Source organism: Rhagoletis zephyria, unplaced genomic scaffold (assembly GCF_001687245.7).
Source record: "Rhagoletis zephyria isolate East Lansing unplaced genomic scaffold, Rhagoletis_zephyria_1.1 Rzeph_scaffold_00013, whole genome shotgun sequence".
Lineage (NCBI taxonomy): Eukaryota > Metazoa > Arthropoda > Insecta > Diptera > Tephritidae > Rhagoletis > Rhagoletis zephyria.
The window spans coordinates 436,618-462,374 of NW_016157097.1; the positions used below are offsets into that span (position 1 = coordinate 436,618).

The window sequence follows — 25,757 nt, forward strand, 5'->3', positions numbered from 1 at the left end:
CCGATTTGTGCTAATCAGACATTGAACAACCGGCCCTGACTGTATTTCTGCCATAAAAAACAGCTTCTCATAAAGTTACAATCGACGTTCGAAGTCAGCGTAAAACTATAGTTCGCGCCCCTTTGTGTGACAACATCAAGCCGCACGCCACAAATCGGTGGAAAAGCTTGGCCAAACACTAACATATCTATTGTGTAATCGCCAAAAAACAACCAAATGTATGTGAATATGTATGTATAGACATGTTTCCATTGAAGAAGGATATAAGAGGACATGAGAAGAGTCGGTAACGCAGTTAGAAGTGAAATTCTCCTATAGTTAATGCGATTTTAGCAATTTACTGCATTATCTACTAACCTTCTTTTAAGTGGTATATCTACATATGTAAATATGTATGTATTTTTATCCCGGATTCGATGCAATTATTGGTGTTTAAATTTTTTAAACAGTTTTATAAGTTTTGTATGTAGTATAAGTATGTATACATATGTATATGTATGTATATATTTATTTATGCAAGCCTGCGTGGAAAAACTCATAAATGTACATACATACATACTTTAACAAAAAATATCCCTTGGTACCTAAAACCTTTATACGATAATGTTTATTGCGCCTTGGATTGCTTTTGTAATTTGTAGATTTGCTCCAACTTTCCACCACCAAAACATTTGAAACGCAACAGAGTAATATACAATCGATTGTAGGAAAAAAAAAAACATTGGACACCAAAATTTGGGTACTGGATTTCAGGCATATTGCCTGTGACGATATACCTATGTATGTACATACATACATACATAAATGCACCGTTTGCCTTCTTATTGTACATAAATAACAAATATACATACATACATATGTATATACAGATGTATGTATATAAATATACATAAAATACGTAGATATGTTTGACTGGAATTTTCTATATGTAGTTGTGACCCTTATGTTTGTTGGCTCTCTCTCTCGGTAAATTGCTTGCTGATAGGAAATTGGGCTACCATTGGACATAAGGGCGCAATTTTTCGATGGCGTGTTAGTGTCTTGGCAGAGCTGTTACGTGAAAGGTGTAGTCTTCGTCATTTTGTCCTTAAACCGTGCAACTGAGCGACTCCATTGGATTTAATATCAAAATATATTCAAAGTGTTAAATGTAACTTGGCCAAATTCAACATAAAAAGTTGGTGCAATGGATTTCAAGTTGATATGAAAGATTTATGTGTATATTAAGAAAGAAAAAACTGCAATAATATAAAGCCATAAAATAAGTACATACATACATACATATATATGTACTTACATAAATGCGTATTATAATTGTGCTTTGAAAGCCGTTATTCATACATATATATTATACATACATACTTATATGTAGGTATACAGGAAGCAGGAGAACATACTAATTTTATATAGTTACAATTATTATACATAAATTACAACAAAGAAGCATAAAGGGAAACGCTTCAAAAGCGGTACTTTTATGATATAAAAAATACAATGCAATAAAAGAACAACTAAATTAAAATTCAACTCAATACAGGGGAAGTGCAAAAAAGCAAAAACTAAAAAAAAACTAAAAAAATATTATTTTGGTTTCGGTTACATTTTCACTGCTGCGGTGCGCCCAAAATTGAAAAAAAAGGAAATTAAATGCTAAACCAGGAGGAATTCGAGCGACACCGGAGAGAACGCATACAAATATTAAAAGGCATTAGATTGGAGCATATCTATGTGCATCTACATACAAACAAACATACATACATATGAACATTTGTACATACATATGTACATATGTGCACACAAAAAAGCTAATGTACATACATATGTATTAATACATAAAAAGCATAGCAAAGCCGAGTTAAAAAGTTGCACAAAAGTGAAGAACAAATCGACTGACATCTTACAAGTAAAATCATACATTGAAACTAATGCGAAATTAAAACATAAAAACTAAGCGAAAACACTAAAAAAAAATTCAATTTCATAAATAAAATAATTATCGCATACTCGTTATTCTTGCAACTAAACTACGAAAAAATCAAAATGGGGAAGAAATGAGTCAAGTATTGTCTTAATAAAACTAAAATGCCAAGTATCCATAGGTAGTTGTGGGGCAACAAGAGAAAATATCACACCAGAAAGAGGCACAGAGAGAGAGAGAGAAGGAGAGCGTGTTGTACTACACACATATACAATAAGAGAGTGTGCTATAGAAATTTACGAAACTAAACCAAACGATTGGGGATCGAAAACAAAACAAAAATCCCAGCTCGTTAAAGTGGAAAAAAGAAGCAGCAGCACCAACAGCCGCAGAACAAAACAAAAGTCAAATCGTTGAGAAAGGGAAACGGAAAATACCCCATACATTTGTCGGTCTTTCCTTCATTTACTAAAACAGTGATAGTGACAGGCACATCCACAACGGCAACCACAGCGTGAAAGACTTCAGACACAACACACACATACTACAAACACGCATACAAATACACATACGCATATTTGTATGCCTGTGCCAAGAAATGTAAGTACCTATATACCTTTGTAATATATTGACATTTGTAATGTAAAACAGGATATTCGGAACTGCAATTGTTACAATACGATTTAATCAGGACAGCGATGAACGAGCAAAAAGGATAATAAAACTAGCTTCGCGTAAGCTGTCGTAACGATATGTAGGTACATGAGTCGTCCTTAACTCCCCTGTAGGAAAATGCAAATTATAAGTACAAATTATTTTGCCTTCAGCTTTTTGCTTGGGATGACAACCTCTCTGCTGTTGGGTAAATTTTCACCCCATCGAAGTGTGGGGAGACGGAGCAAGAAGAGGTTGGCTTTATTGAAAATAATTTTAGGGTGTTTTAGTAAAACTACATATAGCGAATTATCCCAGAGTTTTGGGGGCTGATACTGGACTCACGGTTCTTGGCCAATATTAATCTGGGTCGTTCTGGTTACGTAGACCCGACTGTCGTGAGAACGCTTCTAATCTAAGAATAACGAATTTTCTCTTGTCGGGCTGTCAGATAAATCAACCTAAATAATCACACTTTTATTAGTTATAGTATTCAAGTAACTTGTTGATAAATGTTTTACACATGCACTAGCAAATTTTCGTAAAAGTGTCTTTTTTTAGCACTTATGTTTTTATAAATATGCAATCTTTGCAATGTTCACTTGTATTTTGCATATATTAAATCTAATATTTTGATTTTGAACAATACAAAATGCGTATAATAATTTCCTAACATTTCTTTAATTAACTGGAATCAAAATGGCTGTAATGTTGAACCGAAAGGTGTTACCAGACGTTCGAAAATTAAATGCACTAAAACGCAGTGATGATTGACAACATTCTACTTTTATTTTGTGACCACGATAACATTAAATAATACAGTGCTCTCGCGAAAATTCGAACACACGATAACTTGAACTTTCGTAAGCTTGAACATTTTGCCTACTCGATTGACTACTTCAAAATTCGAACAAAGTGTTTCGTTTATTTCCTATGCGAATTATAGTTTTACTCCAGCTAGCAGCTGTGCAATGGCCGATGCTTACACTGTTGTTCTTGCTATGTGAGCAAATCTCACGATTTGTTTTTTTTTTTTTGAGTGTCACTCCCTAACGCTAAAGCATTCTTCTTGCATTTATTTCAATCAATGGAGTTCCAGAAACAAGTACAATAAAAAATAAATCAATTATTTGAACAATTTTAGCCTCAAAACGTTTATTTAGGCGAAAAAGTACCGAAACTACTCATGGCGCAATAAACAGGTGAAGTAAGAAGGCAGCATTCTCTGTTCATTTTCTGACATTCGGCTGCCTTATATATCACGTTTTATGTGTTGCTTCTATGGAAGTATTTACATATATTTTGGGGGCAACATTGTTTTTTTTTTCTAAAATTTTCCGTTTGAACTTTTGTAGAAAATTTGTTTTTTTTTCAAAAATTTTCGTTTGAATTTTTTTGGAAAAATACTACATAATTTATTTGTGATTAAAAATTTAATAATGCCTAGGCCAAGCTGTGTACTTTGCAGAAAAGCGGAGCAGGTTAGGCTGAATAAGTTGGATATTTCAAATGTTTAATGGCGAAGTAATTTCTTGCACCACCAACTTCTTCCAAAAATTATTATCTCACAGCCATGAAATAGACCTTCCAATAAATGTGAAAAAGCCAAAGCAGGATAAATTATTTAAATAAGCGCTTGAAAGGGAAAAGGTATAATCGATTAATCTTTATAAGCCTCCCATATATACCTATTTAAATTTATTTATTTAAACCTTATAACCATTAATATCACGTGTCGTGCTTTTGTATTTACGCTGCTGATTTCATGTATCTAATTTTATCTCTTCATAAAATTGTCAAGATTTGTCTATGCATCCGTCGGTGAGTCCTTGGAAGTATCCTTTTTGCAAAATCTTTTTTTACTAATTTCACCACTTTGAAAAGTGTTTTTGCCTCAAGGCATCGAGTTGTACAGCATTAACTGTCACTTTTAATTGGTTGGCTACTTTTATTAAGATTTTTGTATCCATTTGTCGGTGAGTCCTTGAAGTATTGTTTGTGAAAAATCTTTTTACTAATTTCCCCATTTTAACACATTTTTCTGCCTAAAAATATCAGTTTGTGCGGCATTAACATGATGTTTTGAAACCGTAGTTGGACCTTTCATCTAGAATGATATGCACACTTCTCAATCTAATTGATTAAAAAAGAAGAAAAAACAAGTAAGAAAGTCTNGTTGAGATATCTCAATTTTTGCTCGAGTTATCGTGTACACGGACGGACGGACAGACGGACAGACGGACGGACAGACAGACATGGCTTAATCGATTTCTTTTTTCATCCTGATCATTTATGTATACATTTATCTATATCTATCTCGATTCGTTTTGGCTGTTACAAACAACAATTGTTATATATTTACATACATGAAGAAAGAAATAAATACATATGTGCATACTGTGTAATAATCTTAAACGCCAATATTTAATTACTTTTAAATAATATGACTTTCAAGTTAAGGCGTGCGAGTAAACGTGTTAGATGACTGCGTATGGTGCTATGGGGCGTATACGTTACATACGCAACTATGGGTATATGAGCATGAGTGTTTTTTTTTATACCCGAGCGTTTGGTATTTTTTAAGTTCTCTTAAATACAAAAATTTTTAAGATTTCTAGTTGTTCCTATAGTGAGTTTTTTTCAATTTCTCATGCTTCTTTAAATACATCATTAAAATTGTAATGCTATGTACAATTAAAAAAAAAAAATACGTGTTCATTTAATTTTCAAGCAGAAAATCAAATTTTATTCGCAAGTCAATTCTCCATATAACATGACTGCTCGCATGATTTGAAATTGATCCAGTCTATCAGGTCTATTCTGCACGTTACCGATGATTTTGTAACCGGAAAATTTTATTACCAAAAAATTCAATTCAGCTATGAAGAATTGTGCAAATTCTGGCATTGCATATTTCACGGGGCAATTCTTTATTACCAGCCTATGAGATGGTAACAAAAATTACCGGTTACAAGAGTAAACAGAATGCGAAAAGGGTTTAAAAATTGACGGGAACTTTATTTACCGGTTACAAACTTTTTATTACCAGCGCAGAATAGACCTGTATATCAATCTAACTTACATAATTCCTTTAGACAGTTACAAACAACCGTTATGTGAACAAAGTTATAGTACCCTTGTGCACAAGTGCGCTGGGGTATAGAAATACAAATGATTTATTCGATGACTCGAACCAGTCTGGTTTTCATTTGTTCAAGTTATCGCTAGTGCACTGTACAGATATGAACGTATAAGTATAATGTACTTTTTAACCGACTTCCAAAAAAGGAGGAGGTTATCAGTTCGTCGGAATATTTTTGTTTAACATTATCGCAATTTACGGCTCATTTGTAATTTATAAGCAAATCATGCTGAAATCAAATAATATCGCTTTGTAAAATCTGTCAATAAATTAAATGAGATAATTTATTATAAATCAAGAACCAAATGAAGAAAAAAAAGAAATAAAAAAAAAGATGTTAGCCCCCACTGTTTAGGAAACTTGAAAAAATGCCTAAAAGTATGCAACCATTTGTTTTTTGAAATCAAGTACAAACCACACACTCGTACGTAAACGTGCTATAGAAATTATGAAAGAAAAAGTGAACGTACTTGGTTTATGTGAAGTAATTTGATCGAAATAAAGTAATTTATGCTGAATATAGTTTTAAAGACTATAAAGACTTCCGAACTATTTTTACGATATTTGACACGACAGTAGTCTTTCGCCGGAAATCCCATTCTATAGACGTGCGGTTCCATAAGGCAATACCCCTTAATGATCCATATTACTAGCCGGGGTGTTACCCCACTTGTTGCCTCTGCAGACCATATTTTGTTTGTCAACTCGGGGAAAGTTGCCTTGCTTCGTAAGAAAAGTTTGTGGAAGATTGGCACATACCTGACCTTGCTAGTTAAAAAATTTTAATTGACCCCACATCTATACCTACATATATATATATATATACAGTGGTACGGGATACCATATGTAGCACCGATCCTGACGATTTTCTCAGTAGACCTGTTAAGTAGTTTAAATGAAGAAGTTTTAAAGTAAAACCTTATATCTGAACAGTCATTTATGGGAGCTATAACCTTATAGTGATTCGATCTTTGTAATATTCAATGTGAACTCTGTGTTGCTATTCAGTGAAAATTATGCGAAATTTCACGATCATAGCAGTGATTCGGTTTTGTCGGTTCTAAGAAATGATAAAGACACCCGCATATCAGATTTCAGTCGGCTTTCTCGAAATTGATATTCAAATATTTTTAATTATACATATAGTGCACATGTACATATGTATAGGAAATATTATATTTATAGTATGTTCACATATAAGTATAATCTCCATTAAAGCCGGTTTTTTAATCACCCTGTTTACATAGGCAAATCTCGGATTATTAGCCGTCAAATTTGTTGTTCTTGTTATTTACACATCTCAAGGAACAGTTGTGTTTCTTCTCTGTGCCACCGTGATCACTTTTTTATGATATATTAATCAATTTAAATATATTTAAACTTAATATTTTATTAAAAATACTTTTACGAACAAGCGTCCATTATCGTCTACCTTCACATTTGGCATTTCTCCCCGATAAGTTATCAGCTTAATTTGAGGTTATTTTATAATTACGGTTTCACAAGGGACGAATTTTCTATGGCTAATCTCTTTTCTAATTACAGATTAGGGCGTTAAGCTCGAAAATGAGGATAATCTACTTATATGTAAACCTAGTATTAGAGCCGCTTTCTCAAGTAACCTGTAACTTTAAAGCTCACTTTAAATTTAAAGGTTCCATTAGAATTTATGATTGTGTCTAAAGTAAATCATTTTATTATCGGTTTTCAATTGGTTTACAACCAAGATACATCGGACTAAAGTTATCATGCAATTTTAGGTTCATGAAAGGTATGTAAATTTATTGCATATTTCAAGGCAACGTGACAGTAAAACAAGGCATACTTTGGATACTCAGATACTACGTTTTGTACAATATTCTCAGCAAAGTGAGCATAAAATTAGCTTTTCAAGATTTTCTAAGCATTTCCCAAGCATTCGTATTGACATATGTATGTACATTTGGATATGTATACTATATAATTACATATCTGTCTATACCTTTTTAAAATACGATTTTCGAGTTAAATATAAAGCATATAGCTTGCAGATATTTATATCTATATAAGTATGTATGTACATTAGACTGCATCACTCCCCATACAAGAAAAAATCGGTACTGTATTTCCATTGGAATTATAAAATCTCTATTATATTTCCACCAAAATATTTCAAAAAAATATTAAGATTTACGTGAGCTGGACCGATTTGAAAATATCTTCAAAAATGGAGTTTTTTATGAATAAAATAGTTTTTTAAAGATTTCTATGTCAAAACGGTTTAAGCTTAAAAAATGTGCATAAAAATATTTCAAAAAATGTTAAACGGAATCGTAATAATGAGATTTTTGATGCTGTTTTTTAACTCATTTCAAAGTTTGCACATTAGGTCAAATGTTTACTTTTTCTGGCAAACTTTAAAAAGTGTAAAGGCAGTCAATAAGATGTGAAAACATGACTTGGCTTTCGTAAAACAGACTTTCCTGCTTATTGTATGTTCAAATGATGAGTATATGTGTTTAAGTAGTACTCAAAAACAGTGTCCAAATAGTTTGGTTTTGTTGACACAAGTTATTTCTTACCATAATCAACCCCCTCCCTCTTAAAATAAGCTACATAATAAAATAAGTTTGGTTACATGTACATAAATGGTTTCTTCTAGTGATTAATTATGGCATTATCGAAATTCCTCAATAAAAAAAAAAAAAAAACAAACATAAAACACTTCATTTTCACTTGAGGTTTCAGTATTCCCAAATTCTCCACCGATATTATTTATATTCAGAATGCAAATGCTGCTTTGTGAAACATTTACTAAAAATCGCTGGCAATTTGCTGAAAAGAATACGAATGTTTTTGAAACTAATTTGTGAAAAGAATGTTCAAAGCTCTATTCACTTTGAGTAAAAAACTTCGAAATTTCAGTCCGTAAATTCTCCTTTGCCTTTTTGCGAAGGCTGCTCCAAATGGAGGGTTAAGTAAAGTAAAATCAACTCACTACAGCTTAATTTATCCAACCAAATTGTAAAAGCTTACATAAAATCATAAATGGAAATAAATCAGAAAATTTTTGAGGTTATGCAAATAAGTCAGTTTTTTTTTGCAAACAAATGATAAAAAGTCACTTTTTTAAACTGGGACATAGATTCTCACTTATAGTTTTGTTTTCCATTTAAAGTTTTCCTTTAATTATTCGAACTTTACAAAGAAAATGCACTTGAAACTTACAAAATAAACCGGTGGCGCAAACAACGTGTTAATAACGTTTTAAAAGTGTAACTTTGGTTTAGTGCTGTCTAACGGTGTCTCTTATTTTACAATAACAAAGCGAAGTTTCTGTTATTTTGGAGTATTCCCTACAGAATGGCAATAAAAAATAATGTAAAACGAAATTGGACTTTCGCTTAGCCAAATGAATCATTTGACCTAATGTAGATTGGTATAAGAAAAACTTAAATAACTGAACCTAAACTATTCCGATGTAGATTTGTGAGGTATCATTGGAAAGGTATTTTCTCGCCCTTTTCTTTGATAAAAAACTCATTCAAAGGATGAAAGAGAAAGGAGATTGAAAGAGCCTCATTCCAAGTTGGTATTTGAAAAAAAATGGGACGTTAATGAGTTTTTTTTTTGCACAGAAATAAAAAGAGTGGGAAAATGCCTTTCTACTGAGACCCCATAAGTCTAAATCAGAATAGTTATCGCCCCGTTATTCAAGTTTTTCGTAAATCAATCTCAAAAAGTTAAAAAACAGCATCAAAAATCTCATTATTACGATTCCGTTGAATATTTGTTTTAAATATTTTTACGCAGATTTTAAAAGCTAAGTCTGTCTTGTCATCTGAGGGGACTTTTTCAAAAAGTTCTTTAAGAAACTATTTTTATTCATAAAAAACTGCATTTTTGGAAGTATTTTCAAATCGGTCCAGCTCTTAAATCTTAATATTTTTACGAAATATTTTGGCGGACGTCTTCAAATATAATCCCGTAGGAAAAACCGCAAATTTTTTTTGGTGATGCCGTCTAATGTACATACATACATATGCATGCGTGTAAGTATGTACATTTAAGTAGTGCATACATACATATTTATATGCGCATACTCACATGTGCGGCAAAGAAAAACTACTGTTAATACCTTGCATTCTCCCTTATCCTTGCATAGTCCTTAGCATTTATTGTGTCCTTCTGCACTGAACTAGCTGTACGATACGTTTGTACATACATATAAACGACGCATAATAATAAGTACATATGTACATACATACACGCATATGTATTATATTCGTATGGGTGTAGCTAGGCTCTGCTAGAGAATGGGTACCTTTCAGAAGGACACAAAAATCGCAATAGTATTAATTTGACGAGGGGTGAGTTTTCTGAGTTCAAACTTCTGAGAACGACGTTGGTACTAACATACATACATACATACATATTATATAGCAACAGGGGTTGTTTTCACATGGCTGCTCGACTGCCTTTACAGCCTATCGCTTTTAGGTATGTATGTAAGTATGTAGTTCTTTTTGCTGTTGTTTTACTGTCTGCAGCAATCTTCTCAAGAACGGTTTCGAGGCAATGCGATACATATGTATGTGTGTATGCATGTATGCATTGTATTTATAGAGACAGACATGCATATGATTTTTTTACGCATTCAACGCAACGATTGAATAAAGAAAATAAAAATAATGAAGGCGAAAAGCCTAGGGAGGAATTCCTTTTAAAAAATTGTGCGTGCGCCAGTAGGAATACACACATAATTTAATTTGTACAGTGCTGTTAAAATTAATAGAAACACGACCAATGAGACTCTTGATTATTTCTAGAAGAAACATAACAAAGAGGAGTGGAAAAAAAAAATGGTTTGACGGCTTAAAGGCTTCTATTATTTGTTCCAGCACTGTATGCAATTTTAAATAAGTGTTCTATATTCTGAACAGGGACATGCAGGCATATGAAACTCATGCGTACGCAGTAAATTTCCTAACTTTGCAGTGGGGGAAAAAATAAAATATGAAAACGAGTATCTAGACGCAATTTGCAAGCTAACAGTTTTCAATCTCTTTAATACATAAACATCCTTACCTAAATTTGCAATGGCCTCTGAAGGAGTAAACGGCAAAACAATCCATCTCGTTGTTTATTTAAGACTGTTTACCTTTCAGAGGGTGAAGTCAGAGAGGAGTTATGTAGTTATAAGGTTTTAGTAAGAGATGAGAGAGCAAGATTTTGTGTTTTTAATGTGTGGGAACCACCTACCGTCTAAGGACAAATCTACCGGTACTGCCGTCAGGTATTTCATCGAGAGGTGTTTTGGAAAACACGCCAAGGAAATAGATGCAACGTCGATACTGAGAGCGATGAATACGTTTTTTCAATAATAAATCTGTTTTTGAAAACGTCGGTGTTTTGTTCGCCAAAAATGAGTACAACTTCGATAAATGCAAGAATCTTTATGAATTTTAAGAAAGTGTCCTGAATTATTCGGAAAATAAATTTGCATCTAAGGTCAAAATGTGGAGAAAACGAGCGGCTGGTCCGAGTTTCGAAAATGTGTTTGACGCACTTAACGTAAGCGTAATTTTGACATTTGTTTGTTTTGTGCAATATTTCTTATATGAGACATTCTTTGTCACATCGGATACCAAATTTGGTGTCACACTTTCGAAAAGCTTCGCATTTTTTATGGGTTCTATTCATGAAATAAGCTAATACGTATTTATTCGAGGAATTTTTTGTTTCTCTTTTTCTTCGGAGATATGATATTTCAAAGTTTGGATTTTTTCGTGATTCTAACTAACATGTACTTCTTCAAATTGTTATATCTCGGATTCTGCTGCGTTTTCCAAGAACTAAACATATTTTTTTTTGACGAGATGGTTATTTTGTGAGTCACATATTTTTTTATTTCTTTTTTTAAAAACTTATGATGAGATACATATATTTAGCAAGCTGTTAAAAATCGGGTTCCGATAGAATACCTATCCAGAAAAAATATTTGTACGGCAAGATTTTTCTTTAAGGCGACAAACCCCTAGAAATGGGCGTGGCAATTGTAGGGCCAAAGTTAGCAAAACGAAGATTTTATTGCGGATTGCTCTACCACTTTTTCAATCAAATAATCTTCTAGAAACGGGCGTGACAATTTTAAAACAAAAGTTCAAAAATTTAGATTTGGCTGTTTTACCAGTTTTAAATGGACTTGCATCATTGAATAATAGCAATGTACTGAGTCGATACTCATTTATCGATATTCGACACCGATTTAAAAAGTATCCAATACTTCGATACTCGGCACCGAAATATTAAGAGTTCGAATAAAAGCTCACATAGGCCAAAAATATGGGAAAAACCGGTTTAGGGGAGACTTGCCTATGGCCGAATGTAGGGACCAAAAGAGCTTTTAATACTATTTCAAAAGAAAAATGTATATTCATTTGTCGGTTCGTCGCCATAATGCAGAGAAACTCTTACTTGTAGTAAGCATTTTTATTCTAGATGAATTGGACGACATTAAATTTGCAGGCCTGATGGGCTTCTTTATCCGTCAAAGCATTTTTCTTGAACCTTGGATCTACTAAGGTTAAAACTGATATAATAATATTTCACTGTTGCAATAAGTTCAAGTTTTTTAGCCGATATCATATAAAATAAACTAGAAATATATCGGTATCGGGTACCGAAAAGGCTTTCGGCTTGTATGTTCCTCACCGGGACAGTACCCTGTGCCCGCTGCAGTAAGTTTGCAGGCATCTTCTTTGTTCATTCCTAAGAGAGATTCGGTTTTTTTGCCAGAACTGCCGGATAATCCTGTACATCCTTCATGGCCTTGGAGTGATAAATTTCGGTAACTTTTTAGTGGGACACGTTCAGTGCCGATCCGCACCTTGCCAGTTCGTCCGCTGCCTCGTTTCCGTAAATGTCTCTATGTCCCGGGACCCTTACTAGAGTAATTTCGTATTGATCAGAGATATATGCTAGCTTTCTTCTACAGTCCTCCACTAGTTGAGATCTAACAGAGGTATAAGGGAGGGTCTTAATGGCCGCTTGGCTATCCAAGAAGATATTCAGATGAATATTTTGGAAAAAATTATCGGTATTTTTTTTGTCAAGAGATTTCGCACTAAATTTAAATGTTTGTAAATCAAAAAAAAAGCAGAAATATGCAAAACATATGCGTTTATTGTAAAATATACTAAAATATGCGCAATAAATATGCAGAAACAGGTATTTTTGCAATACATGCAAAACTATGCATTTACTGCAAAATATGCACTAACGATTGAATGCCATTTTAAAGGAAATTTCATGATTCGTAAAGGAAACTTAACAATTTCCGTTTGAATATGCCCAATAAAAACATGCATTTGCATGAGATTCATCATCTTCTTAAGGCACCAATCTTTACTCTTACCAGGAGAACACGCTTTCCGTTTCGAGGTCCACCAATTTTAGGCACCATTCGTGTAAGTGCTCAATATTTTCTTGACACTTTTTGTGTTTTAGTTTGTACAGGAGTTGTGCATGCGCCCCAAAGCTGATTCTCTCACTAATTAAAACACCAAGATTTTTAAGCGGGGCGTACAGATTTGAATATATGGCCATTTACATATTTACATTGACGGAGGCTACCTCTGGCTTTTTAGGATCGCTAATAAAGACCGCTTCCGTCTTTTCTGTAGTTGTCTTTCACGAAGTTCTTTAAATAAATTTTCATCTCAATACTGAAGTATATTTACGAATATCACGTTATATTCTATGCTTAAATTTAATTTCTTAATGTTAGTAAGTATTTGTTTACTGCATTCACCTGAACTTCGCGGGTTACTACTAGTTTTAATAAATTGTCAATTTAATTTCTTATAAAATTTACCTTTAAGTTTTTGAATCTTAAGCATACATCGTAAATTTGCTTTAGATAATCAAAGTGAAATAATTGCAGAAACGATTAACCGATTTTCTGAGAAACCGAGACGTCTGCTTTTTAAACAGTTTCTTAAAACAAATCGGCAAGTACATATCGTACCCCGCATGCCAGAAACATGAATGTGTAAAAATTTAAATTTTTGGGAAATGAAGTTTGAAGTTTTTTTACAAGAATTAACTCTGTATTGATGTAATTAACATTGTGAAATATGTGCTTTCCATGTACGCATGGTATTCTGGCTTTTGGTATAACAAAGAACGTCCAAAGGTTAATCAAGACAACCCAATAACTCAAAATTTGTAAATCTGCACATTCATGCTTCTGGCTAAGGGTGACGATGTGTATTTACTTCATATTTATGAATTTTTTATACGCCTGTCCTACATATTTTCCTAGTTAGAAAATAGTAGTCGTATTTCGACCCCTGAGTGGAAGATCGATCTATCTCGGTAGCCAGTTCGGAAACACCATATATCAGAAAACTTTTCAAAAACGCCCTACTTCAGAACTTGATTGAAGAATGCCCTATTTCAGAATTTTATTGAAAATCACCCTATCCCAGAATTTAGTTTAAGAAGGCCCAATTTCTGAATTCGTTTCAAAAACGCCCTATATCAAATGAAAATGTATTGAAAATGTGCGGAGATAAAGCGTTCTTGAAAAGTTTTCTGAAATACGACGTTTTCGAACTGGTTGCCGAGAAGTGTCGATTTCCTGTTAATATTCCTCTATTTGCATGAGAATAAGTCAAAAAATGTAAGTTTAGTAGGTACTCCAATCTACCTACTAAACTAAATTTATATTTGGCTATTAGTTAAGATTGTCTTTTCAAAAGGAACCATTTAGTTTACACATATGCATTAATAAGGATTAATCAATCAACTACATTAAAATTTCGAAATGCAATTTTCGAGGAATTTTTTATATGTTTGGCGTAAGTCTTAAAATATGATAAATTTTATACATATTTAACATGGGAAAACAGAACCAATTTTTTTATTTATTTAGATGCACCCTATACAGATATGCATGTAAGTAAGTTTGTACATCTGTCAAGGTGCCACGGGTAATTCGAGCTAGGCGGTCGAAATTTGTATGCATATCTACATACATACATACATACATACATACATATGCATGTGCCTATGTGAAGTTATTGTCTACTTCACTTCACAGGACTAAGCAGCTGATAAAGGATGTCTTTCTGCTTAAATCAATGCCAGTAAAGAGCGGAACTGATCCTTTTGCAATTAACAGCAGCAGAGAAAACTGAAAAAAAAATCAAAAAACAAAAAAAAAACACATGTTGCAAGGCCTTCTGTGAGGTTACCTAAACTAGTACCTACATATCGTCGTTTAAAGGACAAAACCGCGTATCGGCATTCTGCAAAACCGCGTAACTGATATTTGCTGCCAAAAATTGGATTTGCTCACAAAAATTGGATTGGCTCAATCCTTATCCATTTGTCCGGAAATATACTAGCCAGAAACGCAATTGCTTTATAAAAAAGAGAACCATTTTGAAATATGAGTGTTTTTACTCTCTAGAAAATAATTTATGCAACCTCACATACGCGATTTTGCATTTTGCTGATACGCGGTTTTGTACTTTAAACGACGATATGTATGTATGTAGGTAGTATATTCCCTGTATGATGCACAAATGTGCATACAAACACTAGTGCACAGACAACATAGACCGATTTATGACCTGCTGCCTTATTTCGATACCTGAATATGCATGAATCCCTTTTAACCGCCTTGCAACCAAAAAGCAGAACAGTCAATGTCGCGCATGCGTCTGAAACGCATCGAAAAAAAAAATTATAAACTGAATATAGTTCCGTATTCCGTGCAGAATTAAAACAAAATTTATAGTTAAACTTACAGTTTACAACTAATAAACAGAGTGTAACAGTGTAAGAAAATAATTGACATATTTATTTATTTAGTGCGCGAAGTTAATTGTTGGAGTGGTGGACGTGCATTCGATTGAAAGAGGAAATTTACTCGCCTCCTTAAGTGCGATTTTATGATGGAACTACTATCCGGCAATTCCTCAACCGTTCAACAACAAATGGCAACCGGCAATAAAGTACCGAATGCGCCCAAAACAAATGGCAGTGGTACGCCTGCAGAACGTTTGCTAGCTGGCATTTTCGATTCGTTTCCTACTTGGGACATGAATAGCGGCGCTCGGGGTGCCAATCCGTCGATGGAATCGTCAACTGAGTGAGTATAAGCGCCAAATTAAATCTAATTACTTAGTATTCACTTGCCTCATAAAAGGATTCTAGAAGTGTTTCAAGTGAAAGGTTGGGGCTTTTAATGAAGTTTTACAATAAACGTAAAACCGTAGGCAAACTCTTTCTTTTATTTATTTTCGCACGAAAGAGAAAGCGAACATTTGACCTATTGTGCAATCGTTCAAACAATTTTGATTTAAAATTTTTATTTAAAAACTACTTCTGTTCAAAACTTTTTAAATCTCTAACGTGGACAAAACCGAAAAAGACTGCTTCAAAAATTGTGCTACTTTTGCTATGCCCATGTCATTATAAAGCCTGTCCAGTACGTCGCTCCACCTTCTTCGGTGCACATTACCTATGTAAGAGCGTAACTTTTTTCGTCGGGAGAGGGCTAAGGGTGTCAGAAAAAATCGATATTTCGCTTCAATGCATTGAAAATTTTCCACTTGAAGAAATATTTTAGAAAAACTCTTAATTGCAGGTTTGTTGAAGCAATTCTTAAGGCTTTTTTAGAATCCTCACACTTTCTCCTTATAAAAATTAAATTGCGTTTTAAGTTGCATACATAGTATACATGTGTATCGAGAAAATATAATATCGAATCAAATGTACAACAAACCTGCGATCAAGAGCTTTTCTAAAAAAACCTGAAAATTAAGGAAGAATTTTTCATGACTTAAAATTAAAATTGTTCTGATTTCTATGGTTTTAGAAAAAAAGTTTTTGCCCTGATGCAATAATAACTAATTTGAAATTTTGTGCAATTTCGCTAATAACACATTTTGTTGTGAAATAACATCTGAAAAATACTATGCATATCGAAGCATTGATGTATTACCTCCGTTGCACAGTGCTTCCCTTCCGTATAAAATGTGGGCAAAAATAGAATTATGGACGGATTTAAATGAAAATTCTCTTCTTAGTAAAATTGAAGACGCTAAATTCAAAAATGAAATTTGTTTCATACTTTCACTGTAAATGCAGTTTGAAGTTGAAAATGTGGGTTCTTGTGGCTTTTACATAGGTATATACATATAGTTCGTTCTATTTTCAAAAGTGAGGTGTCAAATGACAGGAATTGGCCTGTAGATGTGCAATAAAGTTTTTCATTTTTGAAAAGGGTTGCCACCTGTTACACATTGTTATTAAAATTATTTAATAAATAATTTTGAACTAGTTTTGAAAATACTTCACTTCTAAACGACACGTAGAAGGGTTGCCACATATTTAAAAAACCAAATTCGCTTTAATTAAGGGAAAAAGGTAACTGAAATATGTGTGACAATATAAATATCAGAGAAATGAAAAATGTTTACATATTTAGAAAGTAAGAAGTGAAGAGTACAAACATTCCTGAGTTAATTTAAGAGTCCAGTAATTTAAAAGGAATGTAATCTGAACAAATCACTGATTGACAATGTATGTATTTGTAATAAAACAACAAATACGATGGCCTAATCCTATGGTTTGACGTAATTATTATTTAGTTTTACTAAATTCGACTTTACAAACAGGTGACAGCCCTATTTGTAATATTTTTAAGCTAAAACCTTAAACTTCTTTCGTCTGGCTCCCTTATGGTCATACCTATCTATTTCTATTAACTAATTCCTTTAATTCAGATGAAATTTGATTTTTTAAACAGCTGGCAACTCGCTGCATGTAGTTAATACACATTTTGATTGATACCCTTAATAACTTAATAATTGATTTAACTTATAAAAAAACTTGAATCTAATATTTTAACAATCTAATTTTTTAACAGGTGGCAACTCTTTAAAAAAAATAAACCTTCTATTATCCACAGGTCAAGCCTTTTAATCTGACGCTTCATTTTTGAAAATGGAACGAATCGTGCAGATCTCAAGGCACTGCCAAAAAATGAAAAAATAATTTTATGCATTAGGGAAAAACGCATTACTTTATTCATTCCATTAAAATTTACCATTTTTTGAAATTTCGTTTAAAAAAAATTGTTTTCTGGAATACCGCAGGGCACCCTGTGTTTAATTTTATCCCAAAATTTTAATTACTGTAATTCTCTACTATCCATATGAAAACAAGAAACGTCAAACCAACATTTTATTTCAAAGAATATATTTTTGACATTTTTTTCTATGAAGAGCTTACGCATGGCTATGCTCTTATTAAAATTCTTAGTGTAAAATTTGTCGACTTTAGTGGCTTCCTGGCGGTATATAACTAATTTTTAAGGGAAATGCCTGTTTAAATCTTTTTAGTGGATAAATTGTCTTTACAAAAATACCAAACAAGTTCACATTGCAGATAACGAATTTTTCGATTTTTGCCCACTTAGGCGGCACTGTGGCGTTGTATCGAAAAATATCAATGTATCGAATCAAAGAAATACATACATAGATATATTTATTTAGCGCCTATTGGCAATAATTATTTTTCACTGACAAGCTGACATTAATGGTGGTGTAAATATTAGATCCTAGGTAGACAAAGAGCCAATTTACACGATGACTTTTCACCCTGGGTGGAAAACCATGCGTGTCGAGCTTGTAGGGAAGTCAGCGGGGTAGGCAAGCACGCACGGTGAGCGAACGCGCAAAAAACGCAGGGTGAAAAGTCGTCGTGTAAATTGGCTCAAATACCTTCACTACTTCAAAGTTATATCTGCTAATAGTTAGAGGGTACTATGTCTTGTCCTCATTTACCGATAAGTCAACCTATTTTGCCGCCTTCTCTAAGTAGGGAAATGCTGCGCCGTTTTAGTTTTATGTAGTGAAGGAAAAAAAATAATAATCGATTAATTGATCATATGATTAATCGCAAGCAAGAAAAAATTAATTGCAATTATTGAGAACCATCTTTTGAAAAAAAAGCGCTAAGCAGGTACCGAGGTACCAATTAAATAACATTATTTTTTCGAAAGTCCGTAAAGTTTTGGGTAAACAGCTTTCATTTCCTCAAGGTTGACCAACTTGCTTACATAGGTCTTATTTACAACCAACTTCTAGCATTCCACCAACTGGTTCGCCGATAAATCAACGCTGTCACACTAAGGGCCGGTTATTCAATGTTTAGTCATGACTACCTCGCAGGTAAACATCATTATCGACGATTTCGACATCATACATATAACATGTGATCGATAAAGCAGTTGTTGCATTTAAAGGGAGCTTCTACCTCCGATTCGAGTTAACCAGATACGATTACGATTAGTTTACAGTTAATCGATTACTAATCGATTAATGAAACACAAAGTTACGATACAATTGAAACGTAAATTGGACAAAAGTAATCGATTAATTTAATCAAATGATTAATCGCTGCCATCCCTAGTTTTTCGGGTATCCCTAATTTAGATATGGCATTGTACAGGCAGGTTCTCTTTCTGCTATAAAGTGCGATTTTCAAATCACTAAAACACCGCCTAGGAAAATCTGCTCAATGGCGAACTTATATACCAGGGCTGAACAGTGATCGGACTTTACCACATTGTGGTAGATCTGCCACTTTTTTGAGCATCTACCACATATACCACACAAGGTCTGAAATCTACCACATATTCGCATTTTTGAGTAGTTTTATTTTTGCTCGACATAATTTTCTTAATTTTAAGAGCAAAAATTGTCCAACACTAAACACTAACAACAGGCAGAAAGGGAGTATAAAATAAACTGTAAAATATTAAATTTTCTCAATATTCAGTTTTTCGACAGGAAACGTGGTTTTATTGTGTTAAATTGCAAAATATATGATTTATAAAAATAATTAATAGCGAAAATGTAAAAAAACTGCGATTTTTGTGAAAGTATTAGCAAATTTCAGTGCATCTAAAGTTTCTAAAGCGTTGTCCAAGTAGCGGTTTCTGGAACGTGCTACATTTGTTCGCTACATCGTGATGTGATAAAAAGAAAAACTGGCAGCATTCCGCAAGGTTGCAGAAATCTTTCAAAATATGTTCGAAAAATGTCTTGATATTGGAGGAACTGCTTTACACGTTCAAGAAAAAAAATTGCCAAAACTCAACGCAATTTTTAGCAACTTCAATCTTGCACTTTATTATACTAAAATTAATTTTTTTTTAGATTCTAATTAAAATGTTTGCAATTTATGTGAAACCTTGCAGAATTTTTTTAATTTTTGTACAAAGTTTGATCCAAAACCTGAGATCTACCACATTTGTTTGAAATCTACCACATTTTTTTCCAGATTCTACCACACAAATTTTTCTTCAAGTCCGATCACTGGGGCTGAAGGCAAACGCCCAACTAGCTGCTTGGTGAAGGGCTTTAGTCACGCAGTGTTATCTATGCCAAATTGAATGATCTTATATGCTATGTTAGGAAAGTTTATCCCGCTGTTATTGTATCTTCCAAGCTGACAGGGTAAATACACTAAGATTCCAGTCTTCGGTCATGTATTCACAAATTCCTCAATATTGACAGTTTTCCTGTTGTCTATTCAATATACATAGATTTGTTTATTTTTAATAAAAATATAGCATATTCTATAACAAAAACCATTTAAATTTAAACTCTATAATAATTCAACAAATTCCCACCAAAATTTCTAATTAAAAAAAAATGGATTTTTGTGACGAAGCAGTTTTATACAAAATAGATTTTTAAATTTCATTAGTTAAGCGCAAATTTTAGGGGTATAGAAACTACCGTAAACTTTAGATAATTTTTTTGCACATTTTCTTTTACAAAAATTATTTTTTTTAGTTTGAAATTTTTGTTGAAATGTGGTTGAATTATACATGTTTTATAAAGTCTGAAAATCTGACTTGCATGGTTTTTGTAATAGAATATGCCATATTTCTATAAAAATAAATGAATATTAAAGGAAGATTGTCAATACTGAGGACGAAAAGAGGGCACAACTCAAGCGACAGGAGCTTTCACAACGTAAAACCGGTTAAAGTTGTAAAGATTTCATCTCCAATCTTCTTAAAAATCTTTAGCATCTATAAAAAAGAACCCCATTCTCTTACTTATACATACTTTTTTCTCTATATTTTTTCTAGCTCGCCACCTCAAAATGATTTCTTTTTTAATAACTTTTTCGGAGGGTTAGAGCCAACAACCAACGATTTCGGCGGTATTGGCATGGCTAGACCACCACACATGAATCGTGGTCCAAAAATGTCACCAGAGTCCTCCAATAATTCGAGCATCAGCTGCAGTTGGTGTGACGTGAATGCTTCGATTCGTTGCATTGAGTGTAATGAGTTTATGTGCAATGGCTGTTTGCGTGATCACCGCAATAGCCCCCTCTCCTCAAATCACTCAATTGTTTCGTTGCCCACACCAATTGGCACTTCGCCCACCGGCGGCGTTTCTGCTACTACCTTGAGCGCTCCATCACCCAATTACGTTTGTGAGTTACACAATGAAATGTTGCGCTATGTTTGTGATTCTTGCAAAAAGTTAGTTTGCCAATGTTGCACCCTGCACGAACACAAGGAACATAACTACGCTTCGATACAAAGTTTCGTAGATGAAGCTAATGATAAGATTAAATCGGCTCTTGAAAGTAGCCGTACTGGCACTAAGTGCATTAAGAGTAGCATTGATAGAGCTTTGGCATTTATAAGACTCATCGAACGTAATTGTGCCGAATTGAGTGAAAATATACGCAAAGCATTTAGGCAATTCTTAATTGCCATAGAGGATCGCGAACGTTTCTTATTGGAATTCGTTGAAAAATTGCGCCAACGCCGTTTAGCTATACTAAACGATCAAATGGCCGGCTTGAAATCGGCTCTCTCAGGGCTCGCCGAAACCTCCGATATGTTGCACAAGATTTCGGAAAATACTACACGCATGGATCAGATTGACATAGCAATGAAGGTTTCAAATGGACAACGTCAACTTGAGCAATTTGCTGCCATATACAAGGATTTGCAGCCGAAACAGGAGGTATTTGCATTCCTTACACCAGACTACAACATCTTGCAGGAGATACGAAATCAGGGCGCAGTTGTGCTTGTCGATGAGCATAATATACCAGTGGTGGGCGGTGGCGCCATACTCAGCGGTTCAGTTAACGATCTTGGCGCGGGAGCAGTTATGCCCATGCCTAGCGCCAGTTTGCCTGTTGCCGCTGCAGCGATGCCTACTAACATACGCCGTCCATTCATACGCGAGAACAGTTTCCGTAGCATTCCTTCACCATTGTTGCCCGTACGTGGCAGTAGCGCTTGTGGCATTCAAAGCACAGGCCTGGAATGGGAATTGAGCGTTTTGCGTAGCTCACCGAATTTGCATTTCGGTGCACCGCGCAGCACGCAGGCCATACCCGGTTGCACTGAACATGTGAAGGCGCGCAATTCCAATACACCCTCGTTGTCGTTTGCCACAGAGGGTCACGAAGATGGGCAAGTTAGCCGTCCGTGGGGCTTGTGCGTTGACAAAATGGGTCATGTATTGATCTCCGATAGACGTAATAATCGCGTACAAGTTTTCAATCCAGATGGCACATTGAAGTTCAAATTCGGCCGCAAGGGTGTTGGCAATGGAGAGTTCGATTTGCCGGCTGGCATTTGTGTAGATATAGACAATCGCATCATCGTCGTTGATAAGGACAACCATCGCGTGCAAATATTCACTTCGACTGGCATATATTTATTGAAATTCGGTAGCTATGGCAAAGAGTATGGGCAATTCCAATATCCATGGGATGTGGCTGTTAATTCACGTCGTCAAATTGTTGTTACCGACTCACGCAATCATCGCATACAGCAATTCGATTCGGAGGGCCGCTTTATACGTCAAATCGTATTCGACACGCATGGACCAAATAAAGGAATTGCTTCGCCACGCGGTGTTTGTTATACACCAACTGGCAATATTATAGTTTCGGACTTCGACAATCACTGCTTGTATTTAATCGATCCGGATGTCAATGAGGTAGGTGGTAATCTTTACTACGCATAAACACATTTTTATATCATATATGCATATGTATGTATGTACACTCGTATTTGTATGTATGTGTCAGAATTACTTTATAAAACTCGTTTGCATTTGCAGATCTTGTCGGCCAAAGGACACGAAGGTTCAGGATTCCAAGAATTTAACCGCCCTTCTGGTATTTGCTGCGACGACGATGGACGCATTATTGTTGCAGATTCTAAGAATCAACGCATCATTGTTTACAGTCCTAGCCTGGAATATCTATGGAGCGTAAGTATAAGCATTGAAAGTTAGAAATTACATATATAAATCTGTGGCATTTTATTAAAATAACTTATCTCGAGATATGCCATTTTTCCTTTAAATCAATATTTCAATGGTTCCCAAACAATATTTCCAGGATCAACTAGCCATTCGGGTAGTTTAAGATGCCCTTTAAATATAGGGTGATTCAATAAGACCGCAGATTTTCTTTTATAAACATAGAATAACAAAATTTGTACACATTTTTTTTTTTATTTCGCCATGTTTTTTAGTCTATGGTATTTATGAATGAAACACAATACCCGTTAAATGCCTATGAGGCAATGTTTACCAATAAAGTTTTTTTTTGTATAGGTAATTTTTTAATAGCAAAATGTTTTTAAGCCATAAGCTTGATATTCTTTTGTAATAGGATAATTTGATCTAAAATCTATAAGCTAAAGAAATTTTACACAAATATATCGAATGGAAATATATATTTTTTTAATTTTTTCAAACGATCTCTGAAAAAAATGTGATCTTTTAATATGACTGTAACATACATATTTCAGATAATAAAAAAATAATAGTATTTTTGTTACAAATAACATAGTAAAAACATTTTTGCTTTTGTTGGAATAAATTTTTTTTTGTAAAGGTAAAACATTCGTTTTTTATAAAGGTAGCCTCATAGGCGATGTTTACCATTCTAAGGTTAATAGAATCTCCATCCACAAGCTATCACTTCTTCCTTTTTTTGCTTTCTAATAATACTTTAATTTCCTTTCAGATTGAAATACGTCCATCGATAAACCCTTTAATGCCGCCCAGTCTTGACGAAAAAGATCGCACCTGCGATGTTGCACTAATGCCCGATGGTCGAATTGTGTTCCTAATCGAATTATCGCCAGATTCCAAAGAAGGCTCCAATCCTTATAAAAGATTTGTACACGTTTTCTAATTAACTAGTTAAGAGTATGTAACGCGTATTTCGTATTTCGAATATTTTCTATTTTTTTTTTGGACAGCAGTGAAAACGCACGCAAAACTGTTGAAACTGTTTGACTGAAAGTTACGATCACATTGCCATAAACATGTACGTATATTCATACATACAGACATATAACATACATACCTGGTATGTATGCAGTAAAAACAAAAACAAAATAGTATTAGAAGTATGTTTAACATAATTTTCACTTACCTTCACTGACACGCGCTATTCATCCACAAAAATTCGACCTTAACCCACAAAAATCGCACTCAATTCCCATTTATTCATTCATTCATTCGTACATATACCTGCTTACTACATTCAATTACATACTTAAATTATGCATGTATTTACAAGTAATATGTGTAATTACCAAAACAAAAATATGAACTGTACTAGACTGATACGGCATGTCGAGGAGTTCTTCTAAGGAATTTTTTTCAAAACAAATACCGTAAAAAAGGACAAAGTCTGCTTTACGGCACGCGTGAAAATGTCGTACGCTAACTAGTTAAACTAATAGTTTAGTTTTTTTTTAGATGTTTAGTTCAACTTAATATTTTTTTAAACATTAATAATTTTAGACATATTATTGCTTGTTTTTTTTTATGTAATAATTGCATGTTTAATATTTATTTTTAGAAATATCTACATACGTGCTTTGTGCTTTGTTTTTTTTTTACAATTGAGACTGAATTAAGGCGCTTATGTTTTAAAAAATTCGAGCGCACAAATTTTAAAATCACTACAACTATTAGGACGACTACATACACACGTAAATTAAACATGTAGTGACGGACTCCAAAGTAAATGTGTGAAAACTATATTCTTTTTTTATTTAAAATAATTGTATTAATTGTTTGTAATAACGTGAATATGCTTGTGTGGAACTTTGGTTAAACTTTTTTAAGAAGACTGACAACCAAAGCGACTAAAACACCGAAAATATGAAAACTCAATTTTGAGCGAAAATTAATTCAAAGAAAATCAAAAGCAAAAAATAAAATATAATAATAAGAACAAACAAAGGCGGCAAATAAATCTGTCTAGTATGTATGTGTAACATATGTAGTTATGTATGTAAAATACCAATCTCGACAGAGTTTAAGTGAAACTTCACTTGATTGTGTTCATTAGAATTTAACAGGAATTAGTAAAAATATTTAGTGTGTAAGTGCGCATAAAAACTAATAAAATCCATACGATTTTTAACATAAGTGTATATTAAAATAAAAGTAAACAATTGTATTAACGAACTTTGAGGATGTCGACTTGAGTTTCAACTTTTCGCAACTACAAAATACTAAGGTTTACTAAATAGTAACGTATTAAACGCCACAAATCATTAAAAATATATACATACATACATGTATATTAGCATAAGTATAACGTAACGTAACATACATACATACAGACATGCATGCATACTATACATATTTAAATAGCTTAAAACTTAGTGTTTAAGTTAGCGAAATTAATTGATTCAATTGAGTAAAAATCGTACCTATTAGGGTAGTAAACCGTTAACGTTAAGCGTACTCAAGCGAAACTAAAACTAAAAGAAAACAAAAATAACTCAAAATTAAATATATATATTCGAATTCTTTATCACTCCACTAAAAGTCCTTCCACAAAAGAAGTTAAGCATTAAATGCAATAATAATTCCATTTACATACATTTCGAGTACGCATACTTTTTTTTATAGAATATTTCCATGTAAGGCGTGATTTAACAACAACAACAACAACAAA

General features: G+C 33.5%; 1 protein-coding gene across 1 annotated transcript; it reads left to right on the top strand.

Annotated features, from left to right (window-relative positions):
• The first annotated feature begins 1,011 nt into the window (after positions 1-1,011).
• wech (tripartite motif containing 71 protein wech) lies at positions 1,012-24,597 on the top strand. Its single transcript, XM_017611515.1, has 6 exons — positions 1,012-1,177; positions 1,538-2,518; positions 15,576-15,855; positions 20,878-22,762; positions 22,886-23,038; positions 23,802-24,597. Exons 3-6 carry the CDS (start codon positions 15,656-15,658, stop codon positions 23,970-23,972), a joined length of 2,409 nt encoding a protein of 802 aa, XP_017467004.1. The 5' UTR covers positions 1,012-1,177; positions 1,538-2,518; positions 15,576-15,655; the 3' UTR covers positions 23,973-24,597.
• Positions 24,598-25,757: the final 1,160 nt, after the last annotated feature.